The 16,268-nt window shown below is 39.5% G+C and overlaps 2 protein-coding genes across 7 annotated transcripts; both read right to left on the bottom strand.

Moving 5' to 3' along the window:
* Nucleotides 1-228: 228 nt before the first annotated feature.
* LOC122079078 (probable acyl-[acyl-carrier-protein]--UDP-N-acetylglucosamine O-acyltransferase, mitochondrial) lies at nt 229-5,242 on the bottom strand. Of its 4 annotated transcripts, none has more exons than XM_042645325.1 (11): nt 5,032-5,242; nt 4,822-4,913; nt 4,602-4,681; nt 4,271-4,379; nt 3,265-3,357; nt 3,074-3,190; nt 2,873-2,956; nt 2,559-2,663; nt 2,265-2,351; nt 1,974-2,104; nt 229-664 (listed from the first exon to the last, which is right to left on the bottom strand). In XM_042645325.1, the coding sequence occupies exons 1-10, from the start codon at nt 5,120-5,122 to the stop codon at nt 1,985-1,987; spliced, it is 978 nt and encodes a 325-aa protein (XP_042501259.1). In that variant the 5' UTR covers nt 5,123-5,242; the 3' UTR covers nt 229-664; nt 1,974-1,984. The 4 variants fall into 4 exon arrangements, with proteins under 4 accessions (XP_042501259.1, XP_042501258.1, XP_042501257.1 ...); XM_042645324.1 differs by having other exon boundaries at nt 229-638; nt 4,602-4,726; XM_042645323.1 differs by having other exon boundaries at nt 229-647; nt 4,602-4,726.
* Nucleotides 5,243-7,202: 1,960 nt separating this feature from the next.
* On the bottom strand, nt 7,203-15,175 carry LOC122079710 (inactive protein kinase SELMODRAFT_444075-like). 3 transcript variants are annotated; one of them, XM_042646397.1, is made up of 11 exons: nt 14,936-15,175; nt 14,268-14,805; nt 13,022-14,159; nt 11,956-12,107; nt 11,745-11,839; nt 10,554-11,590; nt 9,812-9,972; nt 8,485-8,561; nt 8,251-8,398; nt 8,000-8,149; nt 7,203-7,658 (listed from the first exon to the last, which is right to left on the bottom strand). In XM_042646397.1, the coding sequence occupies exons 3-11, from the start codon at nt 13,200-13,202 to the stop codon at nt 7,407-7,409; spliced, it is 2,253 nt and encodes a 750-aa protein (XP_042502331.1). In that variant the 5' UTR covers nt 13,203-14,159; nt 14,268-14,805; nt 14,936-15,175; the 3' UTR covers nt 7,203-7,406. The 3 variants fall into 3 exon arrangements, with proteins under 3 accessions (XP_042502331.1, XP_042502329.1, XP_042502328.1); XM_042646395.1 differs by having other exon boundaries at nt 13,022-14,802; XM_042646394.1 differs by having other exon boundaries at nt 13,022-14,805.
* Nucleotides 15,176-16,268: the final 1,093 nt, after the last annotated feature.

The raw sequence follows: 16,268 nt of genomic DNA on the forward strand, positions 1-16,268 counted from the left end.
ATAATAAAATACGCAAGACATTCTCTTGGAGCAGCAATGGAGTGACTTGAAGTTCCCAATCAGAAATAAACAACACCGGTTCTGACAAAAGGTTGTGATTATCCAAACATTCAAGCAATACTCTGAAATAGAATGGATGAACTAAATCTAAGAGAATCAAGGCTTCCATGGTCATTATAGCATCAGTACTGGGAAGGAGAAGAAAAGTGAAACTGTGAGAGGGGGAAGTAAATATGGAAGCACAAGAGGCATAACATTGTTAATAATCTAATTATCCCCATCAGCCAACAACTATGCCTATTTAGGCATCAACGAACTAATACAGATAGTCAAAGAATAAGTTTCCCAAACAAGGCATTGAAGAACCAATCAAATGTCAGATACTGTAAATATTACAGCAACAAATAAATAGCTTGTGTGAAAATCGAAAACTCAAGACCCAATCTAGAAACTCCCCAGGCCCCAGTCAACCAACAATCAGTAGGAGAAAGTAGGCTTTTAGAATATAATTTCAGTAATAATCCCCAATCTCCAACTTTGATGCATATAGAGCTTTCGCAATGATCCAGTAAGAAAGTCTCATATTTGGCTGTGACATCGAGCTCCAGGAACAGTACTAGCTTGCACCATGTAGACTTCTGTATCAACTTGTGAAAACCAATATCTGTAAGGCCAAAAATTTTGAGAAAGCACTAGAACAATAAGACATGGTTTACTACCCAGAAAAAAATATTATAAAAGCAAATGAGGAATTTAGTTAAAATTTAAAGAAGAAACAAAGGAGCGCTAGGCGAAAGGAACCATCCAACTAAAAACTAGAACTAACGGAGCACCAAGAGAAAAAGATTGTCAAATAGAAACCAAGCTCTAATTGTCTTCAATAATAATCATAACCCCAAATTATATTACTCGTTGCTCTTTCCTTTTATTGGATCCCCAACTTACTACCATATCCACATGGACAAAGCAAGCCCCTTGGCCAGCTTAGAGATGAAATTATAAAATCTTAAGCTGCAAAAGAAATCAGCAATAACCTCTTCAGGGCCATCACAGTTTGCAAGTCTAAAAACTCTAGGCCAGGGGCCTAAAGAGCACTTTTTGAGGTTGTCTCAGATTTGCAATGCCAAGTACATTATCATGCAGTTTTCAAGCATGACCATGGTTGGGCTTGATCAAGATGGATAACATTGGGCTGGTCCATGGGATTCAAAGGTATTTACTGTATTCAAGATATCAGGGAATTAGGCTTTCTCCTATAACTCAATAAAATCTTCTAAGCCATCAATTGGTCTTTTGAGGGAGATGAATCTATTGGGTTTCGTTATTTCAAGAGGTGAGCAAGATGGTAAGAGGTTAAACAACATTTTCTTTCACCGGTCAGATTGTGGATGTTTAAATATATTTAATTCATGGACATAGACGGTTCTAATAAAAATCTGTGTTACTCCTGTGTTCTTTTATTTATTCATTTATTTTTTATAATATTAATCGTCATCACAATAGATTGTAGGTGCACACACAGGCACAATACTGCTCATCAAAATCAAGCACCCTCTCAGCGCTTGGTCGGGGAGAGGACTGTGATCACAACCATCACAGTAATGAACAATCTAGCCATTGGTGCTCATTTTCCAACCCCTTAAAACATTTACTCTGCTCAACTCCTTTAAGTAAGTTCTTCAACTTCTACATCTCAAACATAGCTGAGAAGAAAGGGTCAATAGAATGCAAGATCCTAAAGAAACAATAAAATATGGCAATAGACTTGTAGATAAAAATTGACCACTTTTGGTAATGTGAAACTTGAAAATAATGTCATAAATATCCACTTCTACAATTTAGGGGCAGTTTGGCGTACATTCATGACTACAACCATCCAAACAAACAGGAATTTCATAACACTTCTTGGAAAGTATTCCATACGAAAGGAAGGGGACTGGAGAGAGAGAGAGAGAGAGAGAGAGAGCTCTTACCATAACTGTCTTCAAGAGCCACTCCAATGTCTATACTTGCAAATTCCACGGCGGTTTTCCTCAAAAGAGTCACGGATAGATTGCACCATAGAGCATACAGAAGGAAAGTTGGCTAATTCTTCATTCTGCACCTGCAAAATTGGTTTACTGTTAGATTGCACCGCATAGAGCATGCAGAAGGGAAGTTGGCTAATTCTTCATTCTGCACAAGCACAGTTGGTTTAGTGTTATAATGGTTCCTGATCCCTATAACCCCACAAAAATAATTGGATACAGTGAAAATGCACTTACCACTTCTATAAGACGTTCCTCAATACCTCCTGATGTCGCATCTTTGGGCATGAATATCTTGCGGTAAGCCCTCCTCATGCTTTTGATCTAAGATTTTTCCAAAAGGAATATCTCAGGAAATTTATAGGAGAAATGAACCTAAAGGACTGCCTAAATGTCAATAGACAGATCAAAAGCACCAACCAAACAGTTATCTCCAGCTAAAAATGTGTAGGAAGAAATTCTCTGATCTCGTATGCAAGATTAACCTCAAAATTTGAAAATAACAGTTTGGAAATCTCAAATAATACCAACCTCTTCAGCTGAGAAACCACGACGTCGGAGACCCTCAAAATTTAATCCACGGAGCTCTGCTCTGTCCCCAGCTACCATCATATACTTTGGGACATCTTGTGAAACCTTCAAGCAACAAAAAAATAAATAAATAAAAGGAATGTCAGAAGATGCAGATGCGTCAAAGAAAATTATAATTGCATTTCAGGAGAATCTCTTTGATAATCAATAAAAATATTTGGAAGAAGATAACAAGTATTTGGTGCAGCAAAAAACCCATGAGATAGGACTATATGATGATAATAGAAGGTCACACAAACAAGAGATGCACATACCACAGAGCCACCACCAATAAAAGAAAAAGATCCCACGTGACAAAATTGATGAACAACAATTGCCCCTGCAGTGTGGGTGTAATCCTACACTTGAAACAATTGAATCATCTATGGATCAGAAGTGCCCTTTATAGTTGAAACTGAATAGAATGATGTAAATTTGACCTGTCAAAAATAAAGGCAAATAAAACATGAACTTACTTCCACCACAACATGACCAGCTAAAAGAGTACTATTTGCAAAAATATTGTTGTTACCCACTTTGCAGTCATGTGCAATATGACATGATCCCATGATCAGATTGCTGTGACCAATAACCTAACAAAGGAAGGCCATTCAGAAAAAAGAAAGGTAGAATTGGACCTTACAAGTTTCTGATAGCATTGCCATACCGTTCCATCACTTGATTTTGAAGATCGATGGATAGATGTATACTCTCGAATATCATTGTTATCACCAACGTCAAGGTAGCACTCATCCCCTGGCTGAAACGGTTGAGGAATAACATCGAGGACGTGCATCATGTTTTTAAATCAAATGCATATACATTACTCAGATTTGAGTAATGACAAAGCTTTATTCATTTAATCTAGTATGCATATGGTAGTACTAGCGGAATCAAATAAACAAAAAGTAATGGTGCCCTAAATGACATTTAGACAACAATTCTTGTGGAGCATAATCCAACGGATCCATGAACCGACTATTCTGACACAAATGATCCAACTGATCAGACCACACTACACCAACCCACCTTCCCAAAGAACTAACACTCTTATATTAGCATGATAGCATAAGAGAATTGCATAACCACATGATACTCTTATAACCTGAGTGCTAATAACTAGTGCATTAGTTAGAACTTTCATTTCCTTCTGCTTCTCTAGGATTTCTGACTGAAAATTCAAAGTTTTTATTTTTATTTTTGGTAAATCATTCAAAGTTTTTATAAGAGTTGGCAAAGTTGCATTCTGGACATTAGCCTGTGGGAAAAAAGCGAAAGATTTGATGCAGAGATATGTAGAACCAAATACTTTATTGTACTGCCTTTGAGGACAAAATAAATGCTGCAGGACGCATTCAACAAGAAAATAGATACAGAGTATATGAGATAAACAGGTGTGTTAACAATAATTTAATTTTTGGATCCTTGGATAATTGGGTTACCACTTACCACTTCAACCAATGATAAAATTAATCATTTGTCGATAAGCATGACACACCACAGAACATATTGGCTCTCTCATGGAGGTATCTACTAACATTATAATTAAAAACCAGCAATAAACAGATATTATCAAGTAATCAAAAAGATTGAAAGAAAAAAAAAAGGTGATATTTCTTCCTTTTAGGTGATCATAAGTAATGAGCACAATTTATGGAAAATTAGGGACTGACTTTGTATTTCATATCCTGACATTTCACCCCAACAACCGAATGATGTCCAATAATGTTATTGTATCCAATGACTGTACGCCCCGGAAGATCTTCACCAACAATGGCACCACTGCCTGACAAAGATTCACGAAAACAAAATAATTACTTCTAAGAACAACGTTAGAGAACATAATTAGACTCAGCCTAATACAATGTAGAGTCCCTGATAATTATCTATACTAGAAAAAGAAGAAAAAGTAGGCAAACGTCCCCAACAGACGCAATATGTTTGTGGGTATTACCCAGACAAGGAACAGCAAAAAACTGAAAGCAAAGGATCATAAAAACTCACGTCTTCACGATGCAGCTCTCGCCCAACTCCGTATCCCCAAAGATATGGCTTCCTGTGTACAGTTTACAAGCATCCCCAATCTTTGCAGAAGGACCAACGGTACAAAAAGGACCGATTGAAACACCCTTAAATGAAAAAAATTCGAAAATTTTCTAACATCTGTGAAGCAGACTAGCAGAGACTACTGATTAATTTAGAAATTAAACAAGAAACAGAGTACCTGACCGATGATAGCAGCCGGATGAACGATCGCCGAAGGGTGGATGAAAGTGGAACTTGCACCCAGCGATACAACGGATTCATTCGAAGCGTCTGAATTAGACAAAACCGAATGAGCAGATTTTAGATTTGGGAAGGTGATTAAAAATTCTGTTAAAATGGAAAAAGGAAAAAGAAATGGTAGATTAAAGAAAGAGAAGAGGATTGGTACGGGAAAGTGTTCTTGTGAGTCGTTGAAGAACAAGTGTACGTAGTATTGGGGAAGCGCAAAAGCGCTTGCTGTTACTGATGAAAGAAAACATGGCGCCTAGGGGTTTCAAACACTTCCCGTTTTCTCTGCTAAAAGCGAAAGGAGGACGTTTGTATTGTTTCTCCCCAGCTAAAGTCGCATCTCTAGAGTGCGGAATTTGACGAAAAGTTGAAAAAACAATAGAGGGAGAGGGATTGAGCTTCTATATAGCGTAACACAAGTGTCTGACACGCATCTAATGGCCAGAAATGCCTTGGCACGGAACCTAAGGCGGTCGCACTAAGCTCAAGGGATTTTTAGGCGTTAGATGCGTGCCAAACATTGTATTGAGTCATAGAGGAGCCAAATCCAGAATCACCACAACACTGTTAGTGTAGTTTCTCATCAATAAAGGGTTAGAGATTCAATTGAACAGTCTTTCGTAAAAGTGTTTAATCGAGGGGTGAGAAGTGAGAGATGTGCATAAGAATTTGTACATTGGTGTATCATGGCAAATTATTTCCCATACATAAGAGATGGGCAGAAGATCCCTATTAGGCTATGTGGCCTTGCACTAGAAGGGGGTCAATGAGAGTACACGCACTAGCATCAACAGGAGTGAAATCACAGTGGGATAGTTATTTTATGTGATCTTTTGTTTGGGTGCATGTAGCATGCAACATGCAACCTGCTAAATGTCTTTTTCCCATAAAAGATAGATTGAAAAACCACACCAATGAGAGTATGAGAGAGTCCACATTATCTAAGCACTCAAAAGAATAATCAATTGCTACACTATGATTGAAGCTGATGACATTATTGACTCTTTGGATATCATCAATGCCTTGAAACTCAAATCTTTTGATTCTTTTTTATTTACCCTTCTATAAACCCTAATGCATGCATATGCATCGCTTGTAGTACCATGCACCCCTGGTAGTTCCGAAAATTTTCATGTTTTGTTTTGTCACATGGCTAAATGCCATTTGTTTATAATAAAAAAAAAATTAAACATCATTTGCCTAAAATTTGACAAGTGTACAATAGACCTTAAATTTAGCTATCCATAAATTTAAGCCTCACATGATTCGCCACATGATAGATTTAGCATTCGGGGTGCAAGTTTGGCCTTGACGTTCCAAACCCACCCTGATCCCGAACATGTATCGATCCAAAAATTTTGGCCTTAAAGGTCGGCCCCACCTTGAAATTTCTGACCCTGAGTCAGAGTCAACGCAGGTAAGGATTGATGTCTTTGGCCTACCCAAGCTCTGGTTTTTTTATCTTGACTTTTGACCCGACCCAACCCTAGTTTTTGCCCCTGATGTTGACTCTGGTTGTGACTTTGATGTTAACCCTGATATTAACCTAATTTTAGATATTGTTTAACATTGAGTCTTGACACCTCAAAACCCTTAATATATCTTCTCCCCAATCTCTCTTGCTTTTCTTATAAAAAAAAAATCAAGGTATACGCAACCTTTGATGGCAAACCAAGTCAAGGTCAATCAGGGTCATCTTGGCCTTTGATGGCAAACCAAGGTCAAGGTCAAGATCAATCAAGGTCATCTCAGCCCGGCCCTGAAAAATCAGGGCCAACCAAGGCGGGTAAGGGTTGGACTAAACCCTGAAGAGTTGGGCCTTAGTTGAAACTTTACTGCCTTGAGTTACGGTCAGGACGGCTTTGGGCCCAATTAAGGGGACTCAGGGTTAGGCTAGGGTTTTAAAAAGCTCAACCCAACCCAACTCGACCCGACCCTATTGCACCTATCTGCCAAAACCACTAACTCATTTAATCCACTTTTCTATGGAAAAATATCACATTTTCTTGGTTTTTTTTCTTTCTTCCATTTTTTCACGACAGATTGGCAAATCTTAAAACGAGAGTATTCTTTGTGGGGAAATGCAGCTTTCACCAACACCTCCCAAAGTCTGTCTTCCTCCTCTACCCATATAGGTCATTCACATAGAGGAGGTGAGAGACAAATTGTGGCAGAGGCTGCGCTCCCCGTAGAGAACATTATCCCAAACTTAAATATCTTTTGAAAAAAGGTTCTTCGAGTCACAAGGAGAAATCTTCTCATGAAATGACCTCACTACCCCCCTCCTCTCTCACACATATGAAACCTACTGTGCACCTCTATGTCTCTTGCTTGGAGAAACCCTTTCCCAATTCTTTTCTTGGAAAGAGGTTATAATTGGAATTTAATAACAGTTCCTACTTCCTTCACCTCCTCCCCCGGGGTCCCAAAATTAAAACAGAAATACTGTACAAGCAAAATCTGAGGGTACCACGCATTAAAAAAGAAAAGAGGAATACAAGTATTCGTCCCACGTGTGTAGCTTCGTGTATTGTTTTACAGATCATCATCGCATGTAGCCCTCCTCCTCACCTTTTCTCTCTCCCATGCAGCTGCCCTCAATGCCTCATAGGAGAGCTTCGCTCCTAATCCCTCAGATGCTTCGTTCAATATAGGACCACTGTAAGGCTGGTGTTGTTGCTGTTGATGCTCGGGCCACATCCTCCCGCTCCTGTTACCAGGATCATACCCAGGTGTTGACATGTAATTGGAGTCCATGAACATGTCACCCTCCAAAATACGAAGTACCTTTAGTACACAACAAAGGAAAAGGTTACGCAAAATTTTGACTATGAGACCTGGTCCGTTTATGTCTTAATTTGTTATTGAGTTGAGAAGCACCCAACTGGGAGCGACTTAAGGAGTCCACCAGGGGTAAGGTGGGAGGTTCAAAACCAAAATTTGAAAGGGCTCCCTGAAGGAAGATCTGATATGTAACAGGACCAGGTCTATTCAAATAAAACATCCAAGTTCCCAACCCTTCACCCCACCACCACCCACCCCCCCAAAAAAAAAAAAAAATCTGTTGAACTAATACGCAAATCCGACATTTATTAGTGTATAGGAGATGAATTCAAATTTTCACTTACCTGAGACATGCGAGGCCTAGAATGGGGATCTCGACGGATACACAAGGATGCAGCATGCAACATGCAATAGACCTCATGTTCTGAATACCGGTTTCCCAAGCGTGGGTCTACCAGTTCATCAATGGCATATTCTTCTAGTAATGGGCGTGCCTGTTCCAGATATAAGATGTAATCAATACTCAAGGATGATTAGATCACAAACCTATTCCACAGTGGGGAATTTTTTTTTTTTTTTTTAAATCTTCTCATACCCATTCGGTTAGGCACTGCTGGCCCTTGGGCCGGGTTATGTCAACCGCTTTCCGCCCTGTAACAAGCTCCACTAGTACCACTCCAAAGGAATATACATCGGCCTTTTCTGTAATCTGGCCACTTTGGGCATATTCTGGAGCCAAATACCTACATGAAGGCCAACAGCCAATTTAATTTGCCATTGCTAATTGACAATATAGTTGAATTGTTAAGTAAAATCTTTTCAACTTTACCCAAATGTTCCAATTATTCTTGTTTCCACACCCATGTCTCCATTTGGCTGCCACCTAGCCAGGCCAAAATCTCCAACCTTCAAAAGTCAGAAGAGGGTGTTGACTCAGAAACCATTCTCTGTCCTATTGTTATATGCATGCAGAAGAACCAAAATTTCATCTTTCCATGAACACAGAGAACAGAGTTACATTAAGCAATGAGCTATTGAAGAGCATTGAGGATAACGTGCTAGTCCTTTCTATCCTATAATTGCAATCTTTATGATTCAAAAAGAATGTCCAGAAATTCCCAAAGACAAATATGGCTCGGGTTAAGGTCCCTGATGAGTTCCTGTCTTCTAAAGTTAAATATTTTGGTCTTCTCTTCGAACTCCCATGCACATATGTTTATCTCTGTCATATGTGGCATTCTACTAAGGACTTATGGGGGAAAATCAATTGTAGCAGCAAGTACCAGCTGGACAACAGTTGCCCTATCTGGATTGTGATCCACCAGTCCACCCATTCCATCCTAAAACGTTTTCAAGATTCAAATGGTTACAACTTACAACATATGTTTTATAGGGATTAGACTCCAAAAAAAAGTTCCAAAAAGAGCAACAAAAGATTAGATTCCACAAAGGGGAGGTGGAGATTGGAGTTTGGAAGTATTGGAAACTTTCAATTTGTATAGATTCCATAATTTCTTATAAAATCAACGAGGACTTTCAGTTTGGTCAATTTTTTCAAAACATGCAGTCTTCTTTCTTTTCAAGAGAACTTGAGTCTTTTCAACCACTCAAAGCATGGCATCTCTCCCTGCTTTTCCATTAAATTCTTCTTCATAAATTAAGGATTTCAAAAATTTTAAAACATTACTTTTTACACTCGAATTTCCTACTGAAACTGAAAATGAAATATAAATCAAGCAGAGAGTTAGTACATTACCCATAGAGTCAAATTTCCTACTAAAACAGAAAATTAAATATAAATAAAGCAGAGAGATATTAGTATATTATCCATAGATGACTCCATATGCAATTATAACAATTGGTTCATTTTTCTCTCTGGTTCCTCCGAAGTCCTAAAACACCTTTTGGCAAGGGTTCCCACTATTAAGGTCCTAGACATCATTCATGGCTTTGGCCATAATCAGTAACCAAAACAACAGAGATTTCTAAAAGCATTCTTCCTCTGACAGCAATGTGAAAAGAAATCCAACACATTTAAGAATCTGAGTCGCAATTACTAGTGTATCTTTGGAAACCCAAGCATTAGATTCTTCATACAAAAAAGATTAGAATAATCATTCCATTCATTCACAAAAAAGGGGAATAAGAGGTCATACCAGTGATTCAAAATCATGGGTTATGAGGATATTGTTCGGCCGCATATCACGGTGGACTATACAGCCCACCCTACAGTCCTCATGAAGATATCGTAAGCCTCTTGCAGCTCCAACTGCAATTTTTTGTCGTGCAGACCATTCTAATGGATCACGGTTGCATCCTACAAAATTCCCGGTTCCTTGTCAATAAATTTTTGTGCCAGTCAAAACTAGAAACATTAGCTCTAAAATGAGATAATCGTTGCAGCATCAAATACTCTATTTCCAGATTCAGTTATATCACACATTTTTTCACAAATGACGAAAAGAGATTTCAATGTGATTTTCTAGATGTGATATCATTGTTCATAATGTGTTCATATATGATTAGATCTGCATCAAATAGTACAGTGGTAGTAGGGAGTTGGGGGCTTTGACACAATGATGAAATGATGATGGTTTCAAAAGGATAGATTGTAACTAAATTAAAACAAAATAAAAAATAAGGAGGACAAAAAAGGACCAAACCACATTCCACACATCTATGTCGCTCAGTATCCTGCATTTGAAACATTCAGCATGCCTAAAACAACACGTTAAAATTGAAAAGTAATGCACAATATCATTATTCCATTTTCTTCGTTGTCGTAAAGCAAGGAGGTAATTCCACCATATTATATTTAAAGATAATTATTCATCAAATAATGGCACAGTTGATTAATCATGATGGTAATTTTTCAATAGAGGACTGCAGAGAAATCACCGTAAAGATGAGAGTCCAGTGATCCATTGCAGATGTATTCATAAACCAGCAGCCTTCTTCTGTCCTCAACACAGAACCCAATCAACATCACAACATTCCGGTGCTGTGCACAGCTTAGGACCTCCACTTCTGAGCAGAACTCAAGATCTCCCTGAGAACTAGCCAGTTTGTGTTGCTTAACCGCAATTGCCTGGCCATCTGGCAGGACACCTCTGTGGACAGACCCAAACCCACCTTCAGCCAAAAAATTTGCTTGTGAGAATCCACCTGTCGCAAGTTCCAGTTCGGCAAAGCTGAACCACCTTGGAGGTTTTCCAAATACAGGTGCTTTATGCTGACATATTGAACAAAGTGGAGGTGGGCCAGGAGGTGCATTTCTGGATAGTGAAATAGCTTCTCTCACATTTCCACTGTAGTCCAAATCAGGCCTATAGTTCACCCCAATTCCAGCTTCTCGATCAAGTTTGGAGAATTTCTCTAACAATGCTTTAGCTGTAGTTATCTGTGATTTACCATTGAACCTCTGTGAGCTCCCTTCAACGTGCTTTGACGATAGGCGGCCAGAACTGAGAATTTCTTCCATCCATGGCTGGAAGCAGAAACTCGTTGAAGCACTCATATTTTCACTTTCAGTGTCTGAGCTAGAACCTTCCAGGTTAAAGCTTTCCTTAGTGGCAACAGACACCTCTTTCTTCGCATCTCCATTTCTCTCAGTGATGGAATAGGGGGAAGTTCCAGGATCTTCACTGGATAAGGAAGATGTTCCGGCTTCAGTTGCAGTGAACGGTGTCCCAAGCTCTGGACTGCTAGTTGGAGTTACTACCAGCCCTCGAACGGAATTCCGAGTTTCACTGTTGCCTTTTGAATGTTTTTCAGATGCTTCTTCTAATTCGGACGGCAATTGACAGGCAACTTTAGGTTCTTTCGGAGGTGATCCAACCAAATTAAGACGAAGAACTTTAGGCTGAGAACGTTTCATTACTACAATGTTGCATTGCAGCTCCTCCATGCAGCGTTTCTCCTCATGTTTCAGCTGTCTGCACAGATAAAGGAGATGTAAATGAAAAGCCACGAGAACTGAAATTGATAACGGAACTTTGCGACGTCACAAGCACATATCACTTAATAACTCATGTTCCCAAATTGCATGATAATTGAAGCTAGCAACAAGGTGTTGTTCAATCGTCATACTTGTCCAATACCACCCAGTTAACTTGAGCTCTCTTGGCTTCCGCAGCCACTGCTCCACATGAGGATCCAGCAACAACTTTTATTTTGACATTTATCTGGCAAACAACAATGAGGGAGAAGGAAACATTAGTTTGGAAACTAACACATTAAATTCTGTGATACAGGAAAAGGATGAGAGCTTATTCATCAAGAAGAGAGATGAGGAACTCACATTATTTGGATCATAAACATCATGCAGTTGAAGCATCATTTGGGAACAACAATCAGTAATATCAGACTTCTGCTCAGAGCTGGTTCCAGAGTAAGACTTTCGGTGGCCACTGGCACAGTCGCCAGCAAATCTTGGAAAACTCCATTTTCTCCCTGGAAAAAGAAGTCATTCCACTATCCATCAGAATCATCTTATCAGAAGTTAACAATGTTGGGGCATATGAAAAAAGACATTGATACTTTTGATCCTTGGGTTTCATTCAGCCAAACCAATTAGGAAATTACAAATTTATCAATAATAATGGGAAATTCAATGGCTTGGTATTGGTGTTCTGCACGACCCAAACAAAATTAGCTCAAAAGGCAAGGGCTGAATTTTCGAAACAGTTTTAACAGCAAGAGGGACTTGCCATAACTAGTTCTATATAGTATATACAAGACAATTTCTTTTCAGTGCGGGGTTGGTATTTTTAACTTCAATACAGTAATATCAGTTTCAATTTTCAAGCATGCCATTACTACTAAGCGCTAATCACCAGAGGCATGAAAGTCATTAACTCCAGAAGTTCCAATTCCAATCTTACCCAGCAACATTCCTTCTACAAAACTAAGGCATGGATCCCTTTGTCAAACAAAGAACCAAGGCAGAAATGGCTGAAGAAGGATAAACAGCTTTGAAATGCCAGGGATTAACCACAAGAGACATGCCAGGGAATAACCGGAGACCTCGGTATTCCCTGCCTCTGTAAAGAAGGCAAAGGTAAGCAAGAAGAATCAAACAAATAACTAAGGCATAGATGGTTGATGAAGGGTAAACCATCTCTGAAATGCCAGTGATTAACCACAGGAAACCACGTGGTATTCCCTGCCTCAGAAAAGGAGGCAAAGGTAACCAAGAAGGAAAACTGAGGAACTTCATGAAAGGAACACCATAGGTTAGTGAAGGAAAGTGAATGCCGACCAAGATTCTCGACTCATCAAGGAAAAGGGAACATTAGGCTTAAAGGCATTCTTTCAATCAAAAGTTATCAGATACATATAGTTGAGACGGGAAGAGAAGGATATACCCGAACTGTGTGCAGGAACCACGACCAGCAGCGTTATACAGTCCCCAGGCTTAACAACGTGAGTCAAAGCCCACACAAGGGCCGTCCTGGGAATTTCCTTGGACGCCTTTACAGCGACGACAACCTTCTCAGCAACATCCGTGCCCTTATCCTGCTTCCCACGCTTCGGCTGAAGACTCATCAGACCCAGTATATTTCAGCCAACCCCTCGTTCAACAGGCGCAGCCTCCCAAACCCATCACGATTCACGAGAGAGAGAGATTTCTGCCTCAGGGGTCAGTTCAGAGCAAGATAATTACGGAAAAGGAAGAAGATAAGCCACGGGAAACAACCAATATTGCTTGAGAATTTCGTCCCCACCAAGCTACTTTAGACATGAAAATACAAACCCTAAAATGTGATGACTGTTCTCTCCAATAATAGAAATCATGGGTGAGTGGATGGCAGGACGCTTTTAACCTGCTAGATAAGATGAACTGCTCAAGAAGAGGAAGGGCATTCTTCAAGATGCTTTCAGGCAACAGAGCTGTAACCTCGACTAATCAGAATTCTCTCTCTTCGCTCTTTCTGCTCCCTACGAACAGAAACATGTCTGAGACCACCCAGGGTGCCAAAAAAGGTTAAATCGACTGAATGTTCTTCAGAGTGATATCCTATCTTTTTTCCCCCAATTTCCTTTATTGATCCATCAAGAAATTTGACAAGAGTAGTCCACTTATAGAAATAAAATCTTGAGTATCCTTGGTAGACGAAGCTTTCGAAGAGGAAAAGAAGATGCGTAGGGATCCTCTCCAGCGGAGCCAAGCACGTCTGTTCAGAATCGACGGACTTAAGGAAGTATCATCAGAAGCTCAGGACTCTTTCTCAGAATGCAATGTGCAGTGGTGAACCACAACCAAAGTGGATCTTCCCTGTAATCCACACGGTACTGGCCTTTCAATCGGAACTTCAAATCGCAAGGTCAATTAGTGAATTAAACATATATTCTCTTCATAAAGTAAATGAGCTAGCATTGAATCAGAGACAATAAAAACACTGAGCATTGATTCCTTTCAACAGGGATCAGGTCGCATGTCTGTCCAAACTCCAACCAAAACGATCAAATCACGCTTCTGTTGCCGAAATGATTTCAGAATCTCTACAAACGAAGATTTAAAAAAGAAAAGTACGATGAACTTCAGCAATCGAAAATGCTGGTCAATTTGAACCACAAAAGGCTCTGTTCAGCAAGAAAATCGATCTTCACCTCGGATCTACTTCAGATGGGGTCAAATTGAAATGAGAAGCTAACACAGCTCTGATAGTACGCAGCTATCTGATCTCAAATTCTCAACTCTTTCAAACTAGAACAAGTGATGAAAGCATTAGTTTCACCTCCAAAGCGTAAGCACCAAAACCTCGCAACCCCCTGAACTCAAAAAACATCAACGGACATGAATCCTCTCGAACTCAAACACTTTAATCCTATCTGTTCTTTCACAGCTTAAACAGAGCATTAGGAAACAAACATCCACCAAACCAGGAAACCAGATCGGTTCAATCTTGAACTCCGTCGACCAAAAGGTATAAAACTGAAGAGATAAAAGAAGAGGCGGCTTTGACGAACAAAACAGGATTCAAAACCATCAAAAGTCGAGCTCAGTCCAGAGGTATCACGTGTTCTAACTTCTAGTCGATTACCTGATTACCTCTTTCGCTATCTCCAGTTCCTTTCACGTCAGATGGAAAAGAATCGAGAGCAAACAAGAAACCTGAACAGTAAGCACTCAAACCTCCTTCACCTACTGAAACAAAACAAAGATGAAATAAGACAAAAAGAATCAAAAATCCAGAAGATCAACAAGACTGAAATCCAAATCAAATGCAAGAAATCCTCTCACTCAAGTCTCTAACACCATCTTCAACCTCATTTACCTGTATAGTTGCAAAAATTGCTGGGATTCACAGAAAACGATTCGGTGGCACAGTAGCACTTGCAGCACGACAACACTGGAGTCTGGACACCACCACCCCTATCAGGATCATTAAATGCAATCTTTTTTTATCAGAAAAAAAAAAAAAAAAAATCGACGGTAATAGCTGGTAATGCTGCACGGTCTCGGTGGGGCTCTGTTGCAGGCTGGCAGCCTCTGTGCCAGGTCGTAGGTGTTCTTCGTTCACCGTGAGCTCTCTCTCTCTCTCTCTCTCTCTCTCTCTCTCTCTCTCTCTCTGTGCGTTGTCCTCGTCTCCGCTAGTAAAGAACAAAAACATGCTTTTCAACAGGTTGGAAAAAAAAGGTAGTTAGAACTTAGAAATGTAGGATACCATCGCGCCTCGAATTTGATTTTTGAATTAGGAGCATAAGAATCGTGATCCCCTAAGGCCAAAACAGTAGTTGGTTGGCGCTTGCTTTATGTGGGATCCACCATGCCTTAAAAGCGATGATCAACTTAACCTTCCCGGTTCGCACCAAAATTTACTCCATTGGGTAGAACCGTAGAAGGTAATTAATCCAAGGGGAAGTGTTTCGTAAGGGGAAGGCTGCGTTTGGTAAAGAAACAAATTTTATGGGTAAAAAAAAAATTTTTTTTTAAACGAAATTAGAATACAGAACTTTCTTTTGTTGTTTCGTTTTTGCGTTCACTTTTTGTTCAAAACAAAAAAACAAGATAGATCATAATTACACCAAACATTTTATTCTGTTAACATTTTTTTGGAATGTTATTAAATGCAGTCAAAGTGTTTCCTTGGTGTAATTTTTGCACCTATACGAAGCCAATGGGAACTCATGAGAAAATATCTATATTGGTGTCATTTTTCCTTTTATGAGACACACTAGTCAATTTGTGAGTCAATGAGAGTTCAAGAGAAAGTATCTATATAGGTGTCGTTTTTCTTTTGACAGGGCAAGCTGGTTATTTTGTCTCCAAGTGTGTCCGCACAGAAACTACACACCTGCCCACATTAGCTCTCTCTTTCTCTCAAGAATTGACTACTTTTACTTATGTATGAAACTGTTTTGCATTCTTTATTGATGTGTTTCTTGTGCTGCTTCATCAAGGGGAATAGAGGAGAGGGGAGAGGATTAGTCAGAGAAGTGCATCAATAAAATGCAACAACGTAAATAGACAATCTCATGTAAATAGAAGATAGATAATTTCATGCGAGGCAAAGAGGTGGATTGCCTTAGACGATTAGGACAAATTGAAAATTATGTAGATAAAAGCACGTCGTCCGCGATCCTTCATGCATCTAAGGCTCCGTTTGG

Source organism: Macadamia integrifolia, chromosome 5 (genome assembly GCF_013358625.1).
Source record: "Macadamia integrifolia cultivar HAES 741 chromosome 5, SCU_Mint_v3, whole genome shotgun sequence".
In the NCBI taxonomy this organism is placed as follows: domain Eukaryota; kingdom Viridiplantae; phylum Streptophyta; class Magnoliopsida; order Proteales; family Proteaceae; genus Macadamia; species Macadamia integrifolia.